The 14690-nt window shown below is 45.8% G+C and overlaps 1 protein-coding gene across 1 annotated transcript in view; it reads left to right on the top strand.

The window, feature by feature from the left end:
* The first annotated feature begins 1776 nt into the window (after positions 1 to 1776).
* The window catches only part of Prelid2 (PRELI domain containing 2), a 67719-nt gene continuing 54805 nt past the window's right edge, over positions 1777 to 14690 (top strand). Inside the window, exon 1 of the mRNA XM_051163918.1 lies at positions 1777 to 2273. Coding sequence (XP_051019875.1) covers positions 2199 to 2273 — 75 coding nt within the window. The 5' untranslated portion in view covers positions 1777 to 2198. The remainder of the gene's footprint in view (positions 2274 to 14690) is intronic.

Raw genomic sequence — 14690 nt, 5'->3', positions numbered from 1 at the left:
TAATCTTCTGGCTCCTTCTCATTCTTTGGCTCGTTCTGTCTTCACCTGTGTCTAGCTTGTTCTCTCTTCAACCTGGCTCTGTGAAACTCTCCTGTTAAAACTGCCTCTGAATTCCACGAACTGAACTGCCACAAACTCAACTCCACTGCACTGCCCTCAACTCACTGACTCCACTGAACTGCCTGAACATCACTGGCTAGAACTCAGAGATCTGCATGCCTCTGCCTACTGTGTGCTGGGATTAAAGGTGTGTACCACCATGCCTGAGGCTAAGCTTTTCTTTACCTGAAACTTGCTCTGTATCAGGCTGGCCTTAAACTCAGAGATCTGCTTTCATCTATCTCCTGGATTAAATGTTTGCATTCTAGCTGGATCACACAGACCTAGAAGGGCTTTGGATGTGATCTCTTTGACCATGTTCTGAATTGAAATTCCTCCACAGATGGCAATGAAATGTTTCCTATTGTTGAGTTAGGATGACATACAGATTATGGCCTGGTCAGAGGCATGCAGATGTCCGTGAGTTGAAGGCCAGTCTGTTCTACAAAGAGAGTCCAGGGCAGCCAAGGCTACACAGAGAAACCATGTCTCCAAAAATCACACACACACACACACACACACACACACACACACACACACACACATTATAGTTTGGGAAAAGAGGTGATGGAGGCCTGAGTTGAGGGGAGGGTATCAAAGCAAGTAGATCAGCATTTTGTATGTTGATAGAGCATTGGCCTGACACCATAAAAATGCCCCTTGAGAGCCGGATATGGTGGGACCCACCTTTAATCTCAATGCTTGGGAGGCAGAGGCAGGTGGATCGATGTAAGTCCGAGGCCAGGCTGGTCTACAAAGTGAGTCCAGGACAACTAAGGCTACACAGAGAAATCCTGTCTCGAAAACCAAACAAAAACCCAACCAACCAAACAAAAAACCTTGAAGAGGCCAAGGGTGTATAACTTAGTTTCAAGAGAGCTTGCCTGGTAGGCAGAAGCCCTGAGCCTGATCCGGAGGAGGATGGTGGTGTCTATCTATAAGCAAAGCCTGTAATTTCTTTGGAGGTGGAGGCAGAAGAACCAGAAATTCAAGGTAATCCATTAATGTAGTGAGGTTATCTGAGACCTTAAAATAAAAACAAAAACAAAAAACGCTGGTGGTGCATGTTGGGGTGGGCAACCAACACACACACACACACACACACACACACACACACACAAGAAAGAAAGAAAGAAAGAAAGAAAGAAAGAAAGAAAATTCTGGCAGCATAGTTTGTCTCCCAGAGTAGCTCTGGATGATCCAGGCAAATGTGGGGGTCAACATCTCAGGGAATGTCCATGTTTAACCTAGCCCCAACATGTCCTAGGTCTGGAGACTTTATTTTCCTATATTATCGAGTGGGTGTCATCCCATGCCTCAATTCATTTTACCCAACTGCAGGGAAGGGGTGCATTTGCTGCTGAGTCTGCGGTGTCTGGCACACAACACCGGAATAGAAACAGGTGACTAAGTTAGTAAATAAATGTAGCAACATTTGCCTCTTTCAGTAACAACTGCTCTTTGGAGGAAAGAAAACATTTCTTCTGTATCCTTTTCCTTGGGCCAGGAACTTCTAGAGTTGGAAACACCAGCAGACTATTTCCTCGATTGTTCTGAGAGAAGGGCAGTTAGTTTCCTGCCTGCCAGAGGGCTGGCCCCATGCCTCAGGCAGCAGTCCAGATCAGTGAAGTGTGCAGTTGTTGGCCTTTGTCTCGCTGGACTTCGTTGGACAGGCCTGTAGCACCACCACACCCGTAGTCTCAGAGTGGTGGCTTACCTATTTATTACATTTTATATCTATTTGGTTCTGTCAACAGAGGATAATTCTGTGACCTCAGGAAGTGATGGCTTGAAATTCTGCCTGCAAAACGCAGGACTGCAGGGTGTAACCGAGTGGCCCAGAGGCAGGGCGCTATCTGCAGGCGTGGTCAGGGAGGGGACGCGGAATGAGACCTGCTCCTCCCCCTCCCGGGTCTGGGGAGTCTCCAGTGATAACTTTATAGGAAGTAACCGAAAGGGGACGGGGTGTGACCTATAGCTTTGTCTCGGAGGGGAACAATAAAGTTTGAGAAGTTTGAAAAAGGGAGAGAAAGTGAACGCCCCTTTGGCCGAGGGGTGTGGCCGGAGCTCGGCAAGGCGCCTGGAGGCGAGTGTGAGACATGGGGGTCACCGTAGACGTCCACCAAGTGTTCCAGTATCCCTTCGAGCAGGTGGTCGCTTGCTTCCTCCGAAAGGTACGGGTCCCTCCGACCTGGGTGGTGGGTCTGCTGCGGAAAGCCTGAATTGCCCTCGCCTGCATCCCGTGGTGGGTGGCAGGACCCAACCCTCAGGGGTACAGATCCACTCTCCGAGTTCCCCTCCAGCGCGCAGGCGCTTTCGGGATGTACTGGGCGGGGATGGAGGTGATTTTTCCTCGAAGGCTCCTCCGAGAGATGAGCGGAGGGAGCCGTGCAGGGCATCACGTCCACATGCCGCAGAGGGTGTGTGGGCTTCAGGTAGCCTCCCTGGGTGAACAGTCCAGTCCGGCTCTCTAGTTCATCACCCACTTTTAAAACGCGAATGCGTGCTCTTGAAGCTGTTGTGATCTTGGTAGCTCAGCGTTACTCTACTCTTTGAAGACTTTCCCTTTTACTAAATAGCTGTGGGGCTCCCTGCGGAGCTCACCCTCTTTGGATCTTAGTTTGCTAATCTGTAGCGTGAGAAAAACAGTGCACACTCCCAGGCTTGTCGTGGGGATTTGAGTGAGATAATTAATAAAGAGAGTTTATCACAGGATTGATGGTTATAAAGGCTCTGAAATACTGCTGTTTATATTATTGCAGTTAGAGATTCCATGGCCTTCATGGTGAGGGCTCTTCCTAGGACTGTGCCTCAGGCTAACTAACAGTAAAGTGAAAAAAAGTCCTTAGAACTGGTTATCACCCCGGCCTGGGGAGTGGGACCCTGGACTGTGATTAGTTTCTGATTCAGTTAAGTCTCTCTCTGGGTGACCCTGACAGAGGTCTTCTCTCCGAGATCTAGTGTCTGGAAGATGAGGAGTTGTACCCATAGGTCTTTAAAGTCCTTTCAGCTTTTAGTGTTGGACAAAACTTGTAGTAGTTGCAGCTGCCCTAAGGCGGTGCACTTTAGCATGAAATCTGTATAGCCTGGATGTTGAGCTGAGGAGGTGCTGTGAAGATGGTTAGCTGGGACCCTCCCATCACAGGAGGCGCATCTATTACTTGCATCTCCTAGGTCCTAAGCAAAAGTCTGATGAAGGAATGCAGGAATGAGGGACTCTGATGTAAACTTTGTCTTAGGGTCGGGCTCCTAGGCACATAAAGGAACAACTGATACCCCCCTCCCCTTTTGTTCACATTGACAGTTTTGAGTGTGGATCCCCGCTGTGTGGTGTTAGTCACCTTTGCACTGTGAGGGAGGAACTGGGCTAATCAACTTACAAGGACAAAATGGTCGTATTGGCTCACTGCTATTAGGGCACCTGCCCATAATTACCTGTTCTAGTTTGCTTCCTATTGTTGCAATACAACACAGGCCAAAGGCAGCTTTGGGAGGAAAGGTTTTACTTCAGCATGGAGTCAGGGCAGGAGCAGAAGGCAGGAACGGAAGCCGAGATCATGAAGGAACGCTGCTTCCCCTGGCTTGCTCAGCTGTATTTCCCCCCAGTCTCCTGTAATAAATAACTCATGAAGCTCTGAACACCCTGCCTTGTGCAGCCCCAAACTCCAAAATCCTTCCACCATTCTCCCCCAAAACAGCGAGGTCAGGTTCATCACAGCAGTATCCCACAGTTCGGTACCGGTTTCTGTCTCAGTTTGCTCCTCTGTTGCTGTGATTAAACTACTGACCAAAAAGCCGGGCGTGGGAGTACATGCCTTTAATCTCAGAACTCGGGAGGCAGAGGCAGGTGGATCGCTTTGAGTTCAAGGCCAGCCTGGTCTACAAAGCAGGTCCAGGACAGTCAAGGCTACACAGAGAAACCCTGTCTTAAAAAAAACACAAACAAACAAAAATATTGATCAATAAAGCAACTTGCACATGCAGATGTGGAGTATTTTTATCTTACTACTACCAAGTCACAGTCCATCACTGAGGAATGCCAAAGCAGAAACTCAAGGCTGGGCCCTGGAGGCAGGAACTAAAGCACAGGTCATGAAGGAACTTTACTGGCTTGTTCTCCATTCCTTGCTAAGCACAGGTCATGAAGGAACTTTACTGGCTTGTTCTCCATTCCTTGCTCAGCCTGCCCAAGGGTGGCACCACCCACAGTGTGCTGGGCACTCCCACACCAGTCATTAATCAAGAAAACGTCCCTTTGATATGCCCATAGGCCAGTCTGATGGGTGAAATTCCTCAGTTAAGGTTCTTTCTTAACAGGTGATGCTACTTTACGTCAACTTGACAAAAAAAAAAAAAAAAAAAAAAAAAAAAAAAAAAGAAAAGGAAAAAAAGTAACCAGCCAGGTTGCCCTGCCTCTCTGGGCCTGTAGAGGGCTGGCATCTCATGGTGGGAGTCTATGGTGAAGCAAATCTGCTCAGGTCTGGGCCAAGAAGAAAAGTGGAAAGGGTAGATGGACTGCAGTCCCATAATCCATTTCAAGGACACATTACCCAGTGCCTAAGGGGCTCTTCCCACAATTCTCCATGACTTCCAGAGTCCACCAACACCTAATAGGGCTGCCTTGGGACTGCACCATTAACACACAGCCTTGCGGGAGCATTCAAGTTGCAAACTGTAGCACCACAGTCACTTGGGAAAGGAGACATCTGTCTTCTTAGAATGGGAAAGACACTTTGTTTATGCTTCATCTGGAAGGTCAGAGGTTACTTCTGATGTGTCCTCCCCCTTTCAAGTCTCCCATGGCAGATCTCCCTCTGCAAAACCATCCACACAGTACCACACTCACTCTTCTTCTTCGTTGCTTACTCCCACATACCAGCTTCAGGGAAAGGTGATGTTTTTTCTTCTTCTAAGATTTATTTATTTATTATTATGTATACAGTGCTCTGCTTGTGTGTACACTTGCAGGCCAGAAGAAGGCATCAGATCACATTATAAATGGTTGTGAGCCACCATATGGTTGCTGGGAACTGAACTCAGGTCCTCTGGAAGAGCAGGCAGTACTCTTAACCTCTGAGCCATCGCTCCAGCTCCCGGTGATGGGTCTTAAATAGTGAGACCAGGAGTAATAAATGATGATGGGGTTAGGGTCATTTCAATGGGTGATGCAGACTTCACATAAGGAGCCTGCAGCAGTCTCACATGGAGGTATTAAGGTAGGCTTTCTCAGAAACATGGCATCTATCAAAGGTTTGCTGAAACATAGGTAGGGGTTTTCTAGGCAAGTGCGCTCTCTCTCTCTCTCTCTCTCTCTCTCTCTCTCTCTCTCTCTCTCTCTCTCTCTCTCTCTCTGTGTGTGTGTGTATGTGGGCATTTGCTTTGAAAAATACTCCTCTAAGCGGTCTAAGAAGTCATCATAACTGATTCACATCACGGGGAAACTGAGGCTCAGAGAAGTCTAAGTAAGTGTTCAAGCGCCTCCAGACAGCAGGTACGAGAGCCAGGGTCTCAGCCCATATCTGAGTAGGAGGCTGTGCTTTGCCCTATACACAGTGGCTACGTAAGAGACTCTGCGGGAGGACAGTGGCTCAAGGCTCTGAGCCTTTAGGTTCATTTGCCTCTCGTGGTCTGCTCTTCTGACTGAGCCTCTGCATCTACTATGAAGCTTAGCCTCCATGTGTGCGGAGGGTGCGGCACAGTGTTTGCTAGTCGTTTCCGTGCAACAAATCACCCCAGAGCTTAGTGGCCTTGCCCAGTGACAGGCTTTTAATCCAGGTGATCCTGTGGCCTGACTGAGCTCATGTGGTCGGCCTTAGTGTGTCCTGTGGTGTGGCGAAGCTCACTCACACAATCACGTTTAGTCAGTATCCGAAGCGGCTCTTACAAGAAAGCTGAGTGCTTGCTTGGTACGTTTAAGAACTATGTCTTTTTGTTTTTTGTTTTTTTTTGAGACTGGGTTTCTCTGTGTAGCCTTGGTTGCCCTGGACTCACTTTGTAGACCAGGCTGGCCTGAAATTCACAGCAACCCGCCAGCTTCTGCCTCCCAAGTCCTGGGATTAAAGGCGTGCACCACCACGTCTGGCAGGTTTAAGAACTATGGAGGGACCCTGGTGTGGTGGCTCATGCCTGTAGCCCAATCAGCAGTGAGTCTAAACTGGACAGTCATGAGTTTGTAGCCAATATGGCTACAGAAAACCCAAAACGAAACAAATTCAACCAAAATACTAACAGAAAGGAACTCCTGTAGACAGCCATAGCTGCTGTGATCAGAGTCCAGAAGACACTGTTTTCTTTTGGTCATCTCAACCTCTGGGCCTTAAGTCTTTCCATCCCCTCTTTGAATGGTCCCTCTGAGCTGTAGTGTGGTGTGTAGGGGTAGGGGTGTGTGTGTGTGTGTGTGTGTGTGTGTGTGTGTGTGTGTGTGTGTGATATTGATGTGCACTTATTCTCTACACGTTGACTAGTTTGTTTCTGTATTAGGCACCATCTACATCACAAAGCGTTCCCTTGATGACGTGAGAGTGGTTAGACAGTCAGCGTTCTAGCCTGGAGGGGTAAGGTGTACATGAGCCTCCGCCTGTCTGATCACCTATGGACAGTTTATGGCTGTCCGTAACTCTTGGGGAGAGACAGTTTTCTTTAAGGGTGTAGTTCCTGGTAGGTCTACCACGTAAAAGCTTTTATTTGCCGGTTTCAGCTGTTGTCTTAGAGTCTTACTACCTCCTTTTGCTGGCCAAGGCTTAGTCCTGGAAGCTTCAAGCCTCCGTCAATCTAACCTAGGCCTGAAATGTTTTCAGCCTCTGAGACTTAACTGCTTAATGAGCTCACCCTCACTTGTTCTTTCTGAGCTCTGGGCTGGCTGGTTCAGCTCAGCTGTTCTGGCTTAAACTCTTTTCCCAACTTATTTATTTAATCTGGTTTCTTTCTCAGCCTGGAATTGCTCTGCTTGGCCTCAAACTAACTCAGCGATCTGCTCTAACCTTCTGGAGTCTCCTCGTTTTCTGGCTTGATCTAACTTCACCCGAATTCCCTCTGTCTGGAACCCATCTCTCAATTACTGTCCTGGTAAAAACTGTCTACTCTCTCTGTAAAACTGCATTTTATGTAGCTTCCCTTTCCCCTCTCTTCTCATGAGAGTTGGGCATATCCTATTCTGTCAAATCTTCTCTGATTCATCACTTTTCTGCCACTCAGACATCACTGTCAAACATGGGTGCTTCCTTCTACAAACTGACTTTACCTTCCTTTGGGATTAAAGGCAGGCGTGTACCCCCACTCCTGAACCTAAGCTTTTCTTTACTTGATATGTGCTCTATACCAGCCTGGGCTTGAACTCAGTTCTGTTTGCCTGACTCCTGAATTAAAGGGTGTTTGTATTTCAGCCAGATCACACAGACCTAGAAGATCTTTGGATGTGATCTCTTGCCAGAACAGCCAGCCATGTTCTGAATTCACATTCCTCTATACTGCCATATGCCCACTTTACACCTAGAACTAATGGAAGGCATAACTTAGAGTTGATGAAATCTATAATATAAATAATAATAATAATGATGATGATGATGACAATGATAATGATAATACATGAAGTTGGAGGTGGGCAGGAAGGTGGGGGTGGGTTTGGGAGGAGTAAAGGGAAGGAATTGGAGGTAAATATAATCAAAGGACATTTTGTGAAAGTCTCATTAGTAAAAGTATTTACATTTAAAAAAAAGAAATTGCTCCCTTTGGGTAGATATGGCCCACTGACCCACCCACCTGATTGGGAGCCCGGTGCACTGAGCAGCATGTGCAGCTGTAGACACAGCCTCCTTTTCTTGTCTGTGAATGGCATCACCTTCTAGGCTTGTTGTGAGGACCAGAAATGCACCAGATTGACAGGCATGTGCTTTTTATAAAGCCTTGGGTAATAAGAGTTTTATTTTGGGCAAAATATGCTTTTACTTTTTTTTAGTCTTGATAGTGAGGATGATTTAAAAAAAATAATTAAATTTAAAGCAAAGCAGTAGGCAGAAGGGAAGGGACAGTCACGTGAAGAGCTCTGGGGACATTTAATCTGATTGTGCACTATGGTGGGCGAAGCTGCTTTAGAACTGAGGACATTGTGTTTTAAATAGAATCTACTGATCTGTGGCTTTGGGTATGTCCACACTCGCCTTCCAAGTTCTAATTCACTGCTATTTTTAAAACCTAAAGAATGCTTGATCTCCTTACACCTGTCTGTTGGCTGCTGTGGGCAAAACATTAGCTGCATGCTTTCAAAGATGAGTGGTACCCAGAAAACAGAGGACACAGTCCTGTTTGGAGACAAGACTCCTCAGAGTGCTACAAGACTCAGCAGGGCTCCTTCATCAGATACTATGATGTGATTTTTATGACTTTAGCGTCTGTGGCTTCACTGTGTCACTGAGTTTCCTGGTTCCTTTCTTTGTACAATTCTTTCTTTGCTTCTTTCTTTCTCCCTCCCCCCTTCCTCTTTTTCTTTTTCATTTTGCATAGTCATCTTTTCTTTTTTTTTTTAAATTATAGTTTGTTCACATTATATCTGGATTGTAAGCCCCCCACTCTTATCTTCCTATTCCCTCCCCGCATCTATTCCCCTCCCCTAGACCTCTGACAAGTGGGGTCCTCCTCCCCCACTGTCTGACCACAGCCTATCAGGTCTGCATCCAGACAGTCTGCAACCTCCTCATTTGTGTCACTCACAGGACCTCTCTGCCAAGGGGGAATGATCAAATCCAGGGCACCAAAGATCTTGTCAGAGCTAGTCCCCTGCTCCCCCCCACTTCCCCATGTGGAGAATGAACTGTTCACTGGCTACACCCGAACAGGGGAGGGGGGTCTAGGTCCTCATTTGCACTGTCCTTGGTTGGTGTATCAGTCTGTGGAGGTCCCCCTGGGCTTTTCTTCCTCCTTCAGGACAGGCTTTCTCTGTGTTGGTCCAGCAATCTTGAAACTCACTCTGTAGTCCAGGCTGGTCTTGAACTCAGAAATCCACCTGTCTCTGCTTCTGGAATGCTGGCATTAGAGGTGTGTGTGCCCCTAACCAGCTGTACAACTCTTACCTTTCCAGCACTCATTACTTAGAGTGCTTTCCTTCCATTTGACTAATCATCATCCTGGGAGAGAACACAAAGCTGCGTAGACAAGTGTGGTTGCCTGGAGCATGGTACCTTTTTGGATGGGCAGGCTCATGGAGGCCTTTCTGATGGATCTTCTTCTCATGTGCTGAGTGATAAGAGAATGCCTTTCATGTCGTCTGCCTAGAATTTAAAGTCTCTCTAAAGATGCCCATGAGCTGTGCTGCTGAGAGGATTTTCATGTCTGTCTGAATGAGTCCAGAAAGCTTGAGGCTTCTCACTGTAGACTCACTCTTTGTAAATGTAGGGAAACTCCACAGTGATTTGTATCAGCTGTTTCTGTCATATCCTAAGCACCCAGAGAAGTTCTCAAACACAGGAAACACTCAACAAGCACGTATTCCATGAAAAAAGCTCATGGTCCTGTGGTTCCCAGTATATAATTTTACAATAAAGTCACTACTTGGGAAGCTGAGGCAGGAGGATTGCTTGAGCTCAGAAGTTGGAGGTCAGCCTGGACAGCATAGTGCAAAGCCCTCTGACAGTTTCACAAAATGAAACAAATGAAAACCCTAGGAGATGAATGTCAACACAGGCCTCAGAAACATGTGCTTTCTGGAATACTGTAATAAAATAGAGTAAAATAAATTTTTGCTTCCATCCATGGCCTAAGGCTTTATTTATTCCAGCGGCACGCTGCCTGGAATGGATCGGATCGGTGTTTACCCTTAGGCTCATAAAGGGGATTTATGAATGGCGATTTCCATTTAGAGTAGAAAGCTGATTGGGTAATTAATAATGCTTTCTTCTGATCTCATCTCCACTCCCTTGCAGATCTGACACTTACCTGTGTGGAACATCTTTCCCCAGAAGTATTTAAGGAGGATCTGCATCCCCCAAACCAGCAGCCTGGTTAGATGTCAGGCCTTAGTGTCACACTGAGCCCAGAGATGATCTTTATGCCCCGCTCTGGGTGCCACCTTTCATCTTCCATCCCCCCCCCTCCTTCGAGCTGGGGTGTGGCATGAAGGAGAAGTGGGGGGGGGCGGGGGCGATGAGGAGCATGGATGGCTCTCAGGTCAGGCTGTAGTGTGGACAGTTAGGGGGGTGGGCAGGGCAATTTATGTTTCTATGCCTCATTTACCTCGTCTGCAGGGTAAGAGGAAAAGCCATCTTCTAAGGTTGCTGGGGGATATTGATTAGTGTAAGCACCTAGCTCAATGCTTTCAAAGCACTTGCTGAATTCTGGAGTTCTTTGGGTTTGTTCAGGACCGTGGAACCAAAAAGCCAGGGAAGCCGTCTGCAGAAATCTTTACTAACTCAGAACAATACGGGGGAAGGTGAGCATGAATAATTGTGCACATCTGAATGATAAATTATTTTTTAAGTGCAATTTAAATTTTAAAGTGAGCTCGGTAACTCATCCAGCGGAGGCTGTGGCTTAGTGTGCGAATGAAGGTTTTTATCTATCGAAGTGCTAATAGTTAAATATTCATTATATGCCTATTAACTGGCGTTCATGGTAAGTCTGTGCACCCTTTGACAATAAATAAAATGTGACCTTCTCCTGAAGGTGCTTCCTGTCGGAGGGGAGCAGAGAGGAATGTATTGATTATTGTGCCAAGCTTTCTCAGGGGTAGTTACAGACATATAATGTGGGGCAAGGTGCATTTGTTAAGATTGCATCTTCCTATGTAGCCCAGGCTGGCCTTGGGCACTTGATACTTCTCCCTTAGTCTCTCTGGTACTGTCCTGTAATTATGGGCATGAGCTAGCACACTAGGCAGATCAATGAGGTGCTGATTATCTGATGACTCATTTGATCTTGGTAATAAGTCGACTTTGCTTTTCTTCTGGAGTGAGCTACTTTCTGGAGACCATGGAAAGGTTGGGCAGGATGTGGTGATGTCTCTGTAGTTGAACACACAGGAAGGCCCTTTGTAAGTGTTTGGAGGCAGCTATGTAACAGATCCCTTTATAGTGTAGCAAACAGATATGCATATGCCAGTGGGCTGGGTGTACTGCAGTTCCTCGTTAATTGTGCTTTCTTGGATAACCCTATTCAAAAGCACGGCCACAGTGATGCCTGTGAAGGCATTGCCTATGAGGAGGAGGGTCAGGCTTCAAGAGGCAGGTGTTGACCTCTGAACTTTGCAGATAGCTGATCTTTTAATAACTTCCTGTTCTTAAGAGTACGCCTTTTGAGTGATGAACTTTCCCTTAGCAAACAAAAGCAGAGGCTGTATCTTCACCAAGCTCTTCCCATAAGTGCACTATTATTTCCATAATAGATGGACTCAACTTCTTGGCCTCTCACTTGAATAATTATGTATTTGCCTCAGTGCTTACTCTCCAAACATGGCATCTTGTGACTTTTGGGCTGCTCTTTTAAACAACTTTTTATTAGCATCTATGAGTTATATGTAGTATATAATGATGGGTTGCATCATGACATTTTGTACATTTATTTGATCATATTTTTATCATATTTAAGCTCATTACCCTCTTTTTATTCCTCTCCTACTCCAGCTGATATACTACCTTCTCCTAACTTGTTTCTCCCTTTCATGGTGTGTGTTGGGGAGGGGAAGGGGGGAGAGAGAGGAAGAGAGCAAGAGAGAGAGAGAGAGAGAGAGAGAGAGAGAGAGAGAGAGAGAGAGAGAGACAGACAGACAGACAGACAGACAGACAGACAGTTTCATTTGGGTGCCACAGGAGCATGAGTACTGCCTATCTATCTCACCAGTAGCTATATCACTGCAGAAACCCTTTCTGTCCCTCCAACAACCGTTATCTGTCCATAGATCTTCAGAGAGGGGAGGGTGAGCTTCACCACACTAGCAACTGTTGACTTGCCTGTAGATCCGCAGGGAAGGGTGGGCCACTCATTGAAGTGCCCCTTCCACCTTCATGGAACCATAACCTCTCCAGCCACAGGGCTTGGACCAGGCTCACAGTACTGTGGAGCAGGCCTTCAATCCGATCAGAAAGTGATTGGTTACTCCATAATGGGCTTGCCACTATTGTGCTAGTGGGTACATCTTGCTGGGCGATCCAGCAAGGTAGCTTGCAGGGTCCAAAGCTGAGTAATGCAGCTGAGGACAGGGTTTCCACAGCTGCCTGCACAGAGGCAGCAGCACCTCTGGTACTGTGGGGCCCAGCCAATAGGAAGGGAGTGTCCAGCTTACCTTGATCTTGAGTTCTCAATGTCCTCAAAGCAGAATGTGTACTGGCTTCATGGAGATAATCTTACCACCTAGTTCTAGTGGGCAGCCAACAATAGGCGCAGTCACCTGTATTATTTTGGAGGCCTCTGAGGGACACCGTAGGGAAGTGGCCCATCCTTCGAAGTGGGGTTTTCATTTAATAATGTGTAGCTTCTAGGAGTAATTTTACCCACCTGTTCAAAATATCTTCATTCGAATGGTTTCTGGCCTCTTTTTAAAGATTTATTTGTTTATTATTATGTATATGTTGCTCTGCCTGCATGTACATCTGCAGGCCAGAAGAGGGCATCAGATCACATAATAGATTGTTGTGAGCCACCAAGTGGTTGCTGGGAGTTGAACTCAGGACCTCTGAAAGAGCAGTCAGTGCTCTTAACCTCTGAGCCATCTCTCCAGCTCCCTTCTGGCCTCTTTTAATATGTAAAAAAGAACATCAAAAGAGGTGAGTGATAACCTTAGAAGTGTGCATTTTTCTTAGTGTTGCAGTTGACATCTTTTGGGAAAGGAAAGAAATTAGCTTGCTTATTCTATAAAGGAAGTAAAATCATGAATAAGGTAAGAAAATGAAGCCAAATCTACGTTGAGAGATCTCCAGACTTACTGATAAGCTACAGTGTGCCTGGTGTGCTAATGCCAGCACCAAGCCAGGCTCAATAAAGACGAAAGTGTTGGGGCAGAAACTGGGTTAACCGCATTGCTTCCAGGAGTGTCTGGTATGGAATGGGGCTGAGCAGGCTCATCGTTCTTCTTGGGCAAGATGTACACATTAGACTTTAAACAAGAAGAGGACATAACATAATACCTATTAATGTTTCCTTGTTTGGAAGGGAACTAAATGTGACCATATGGGGCAGCCTCTGTGTAACACACTCATGGTGGGCACAGTGGAAATGTAGGTCTGGCTGGATCAGTTCCGTAGTCTTGTGGTGTTTGAATAGGGTGTCCAGAGGTCATGAGTACCTACTTGACGTCTTCCCAGGTTAGTGAGAAGAGCTCCTGGTATGAGTTCTGAGCAGCTTCCCCCCTTTTCAATCAGGCTTTTGATATAGTTTGTGTGTAAGAATTAAAACATGGGGCTGGAGAAATGGCTCAGAGGTTAAGAGCACTGACTTCTCTTTCAGAGGCCCTGAGTTCAATTCTGAGCAACCATATGGTGGCTCCCAGCCATCTATAATGTGGTCTAATGTCCTCTTCTAGCCTGCAGGTGTACATGCAGGCAGAGCATTGTATATATAATAAATCAATCAATCTTTTTTAAAAGGAAATAAAACATGAATATGTACTCAGGCGTGGTGGCACGTGCCTTTAACCCAAGCACTAAAGGAGGCAGAGGCAGGCAGATCACTGTGAGTTCAAGGCCAGCTTGGTCCAGGATAGCCATGGCTACACAGAGAAACCCAGGCTTGAAAAAAACAAAACAAACAAACAAAAAGAAGAAGAAGAAGAAGAAGAAGAAGAAGAAGAAGAAGAAGAAGAAGAAGAAGAAGAAGAAGAATCCATGAATATGTAGGTTACCACAAGATGGCATTCTATTATTTCAAGTAATGCCAGGTAGAGGGAGCCTTCATTTAATACATTTTTAATTTCTGAAAAGAGTTAGAAATACTTGCCACCCGTGTCACGGTATTTAGCTGTTTTCTACAAACCTCTAATTTCTTTTGCCATTCTTTATGGAAACTTGAGGTTTATGTCTGTTAACTCCGGAGGCAGTTGTGAAGGAACAACTTACACTTTGCAGCTGATAGGTATTAGCATGAAGAGTTCCTGGTCTCTTGTGCTCACCTGTTACACGTTCCATTTTCCTATTGTTTTTCCTAAGGATTGTGAAATAAATGAACCATAAATATTTTCTACTGCATCACCCAACGCTTCTCCATTTATCACCCTATCTTATTTTCTTTTAAACAGAGCTGACATTTATTTACTGCTTTTGTTTGTTTCTTCAACTAATGTATGAATTTTGTAAGAAGCTACGTGGTTTTCACTTCCCCACTACATCCTCAGTGCCTGAAACAGTATTTGGCATAGTGTCTATGTCATCGTCTATCTGACTGACTATCTATGTATCTATCTATGTATGTGTGTGTATGTATGTATGTATGTATGTATGTATGTATCTATCTATCTATCTATCATGTGTCTGTCTATTTATCTATCCAATATACCTGACATCTGTTTATCATCTGTCTGTCTATCTATCTATCTATCTATCTATCTATCATCTGTCTGTCCGTCTACCTATCGTCTATCTATAGTTATCATCTATCTTTCTAACATCTGTCAT

Source organism: Acomys russatus, chromosome 20, assembly GCF_903995435.1.
Source record: "Acomys russatus chromosome 20, mAcoRus1.1, whole genome shotgun sequence".
NCBI classification, from domain to species: domain Eukaryota; kingdom Metazoa; phylum Chordata; class Mammalia; order Rodentia; family Muridae; genus Acomys; species Acomys russatus.
This window is presented reverse-complemented; position numbering and strand designations above follow the sequence as displayed.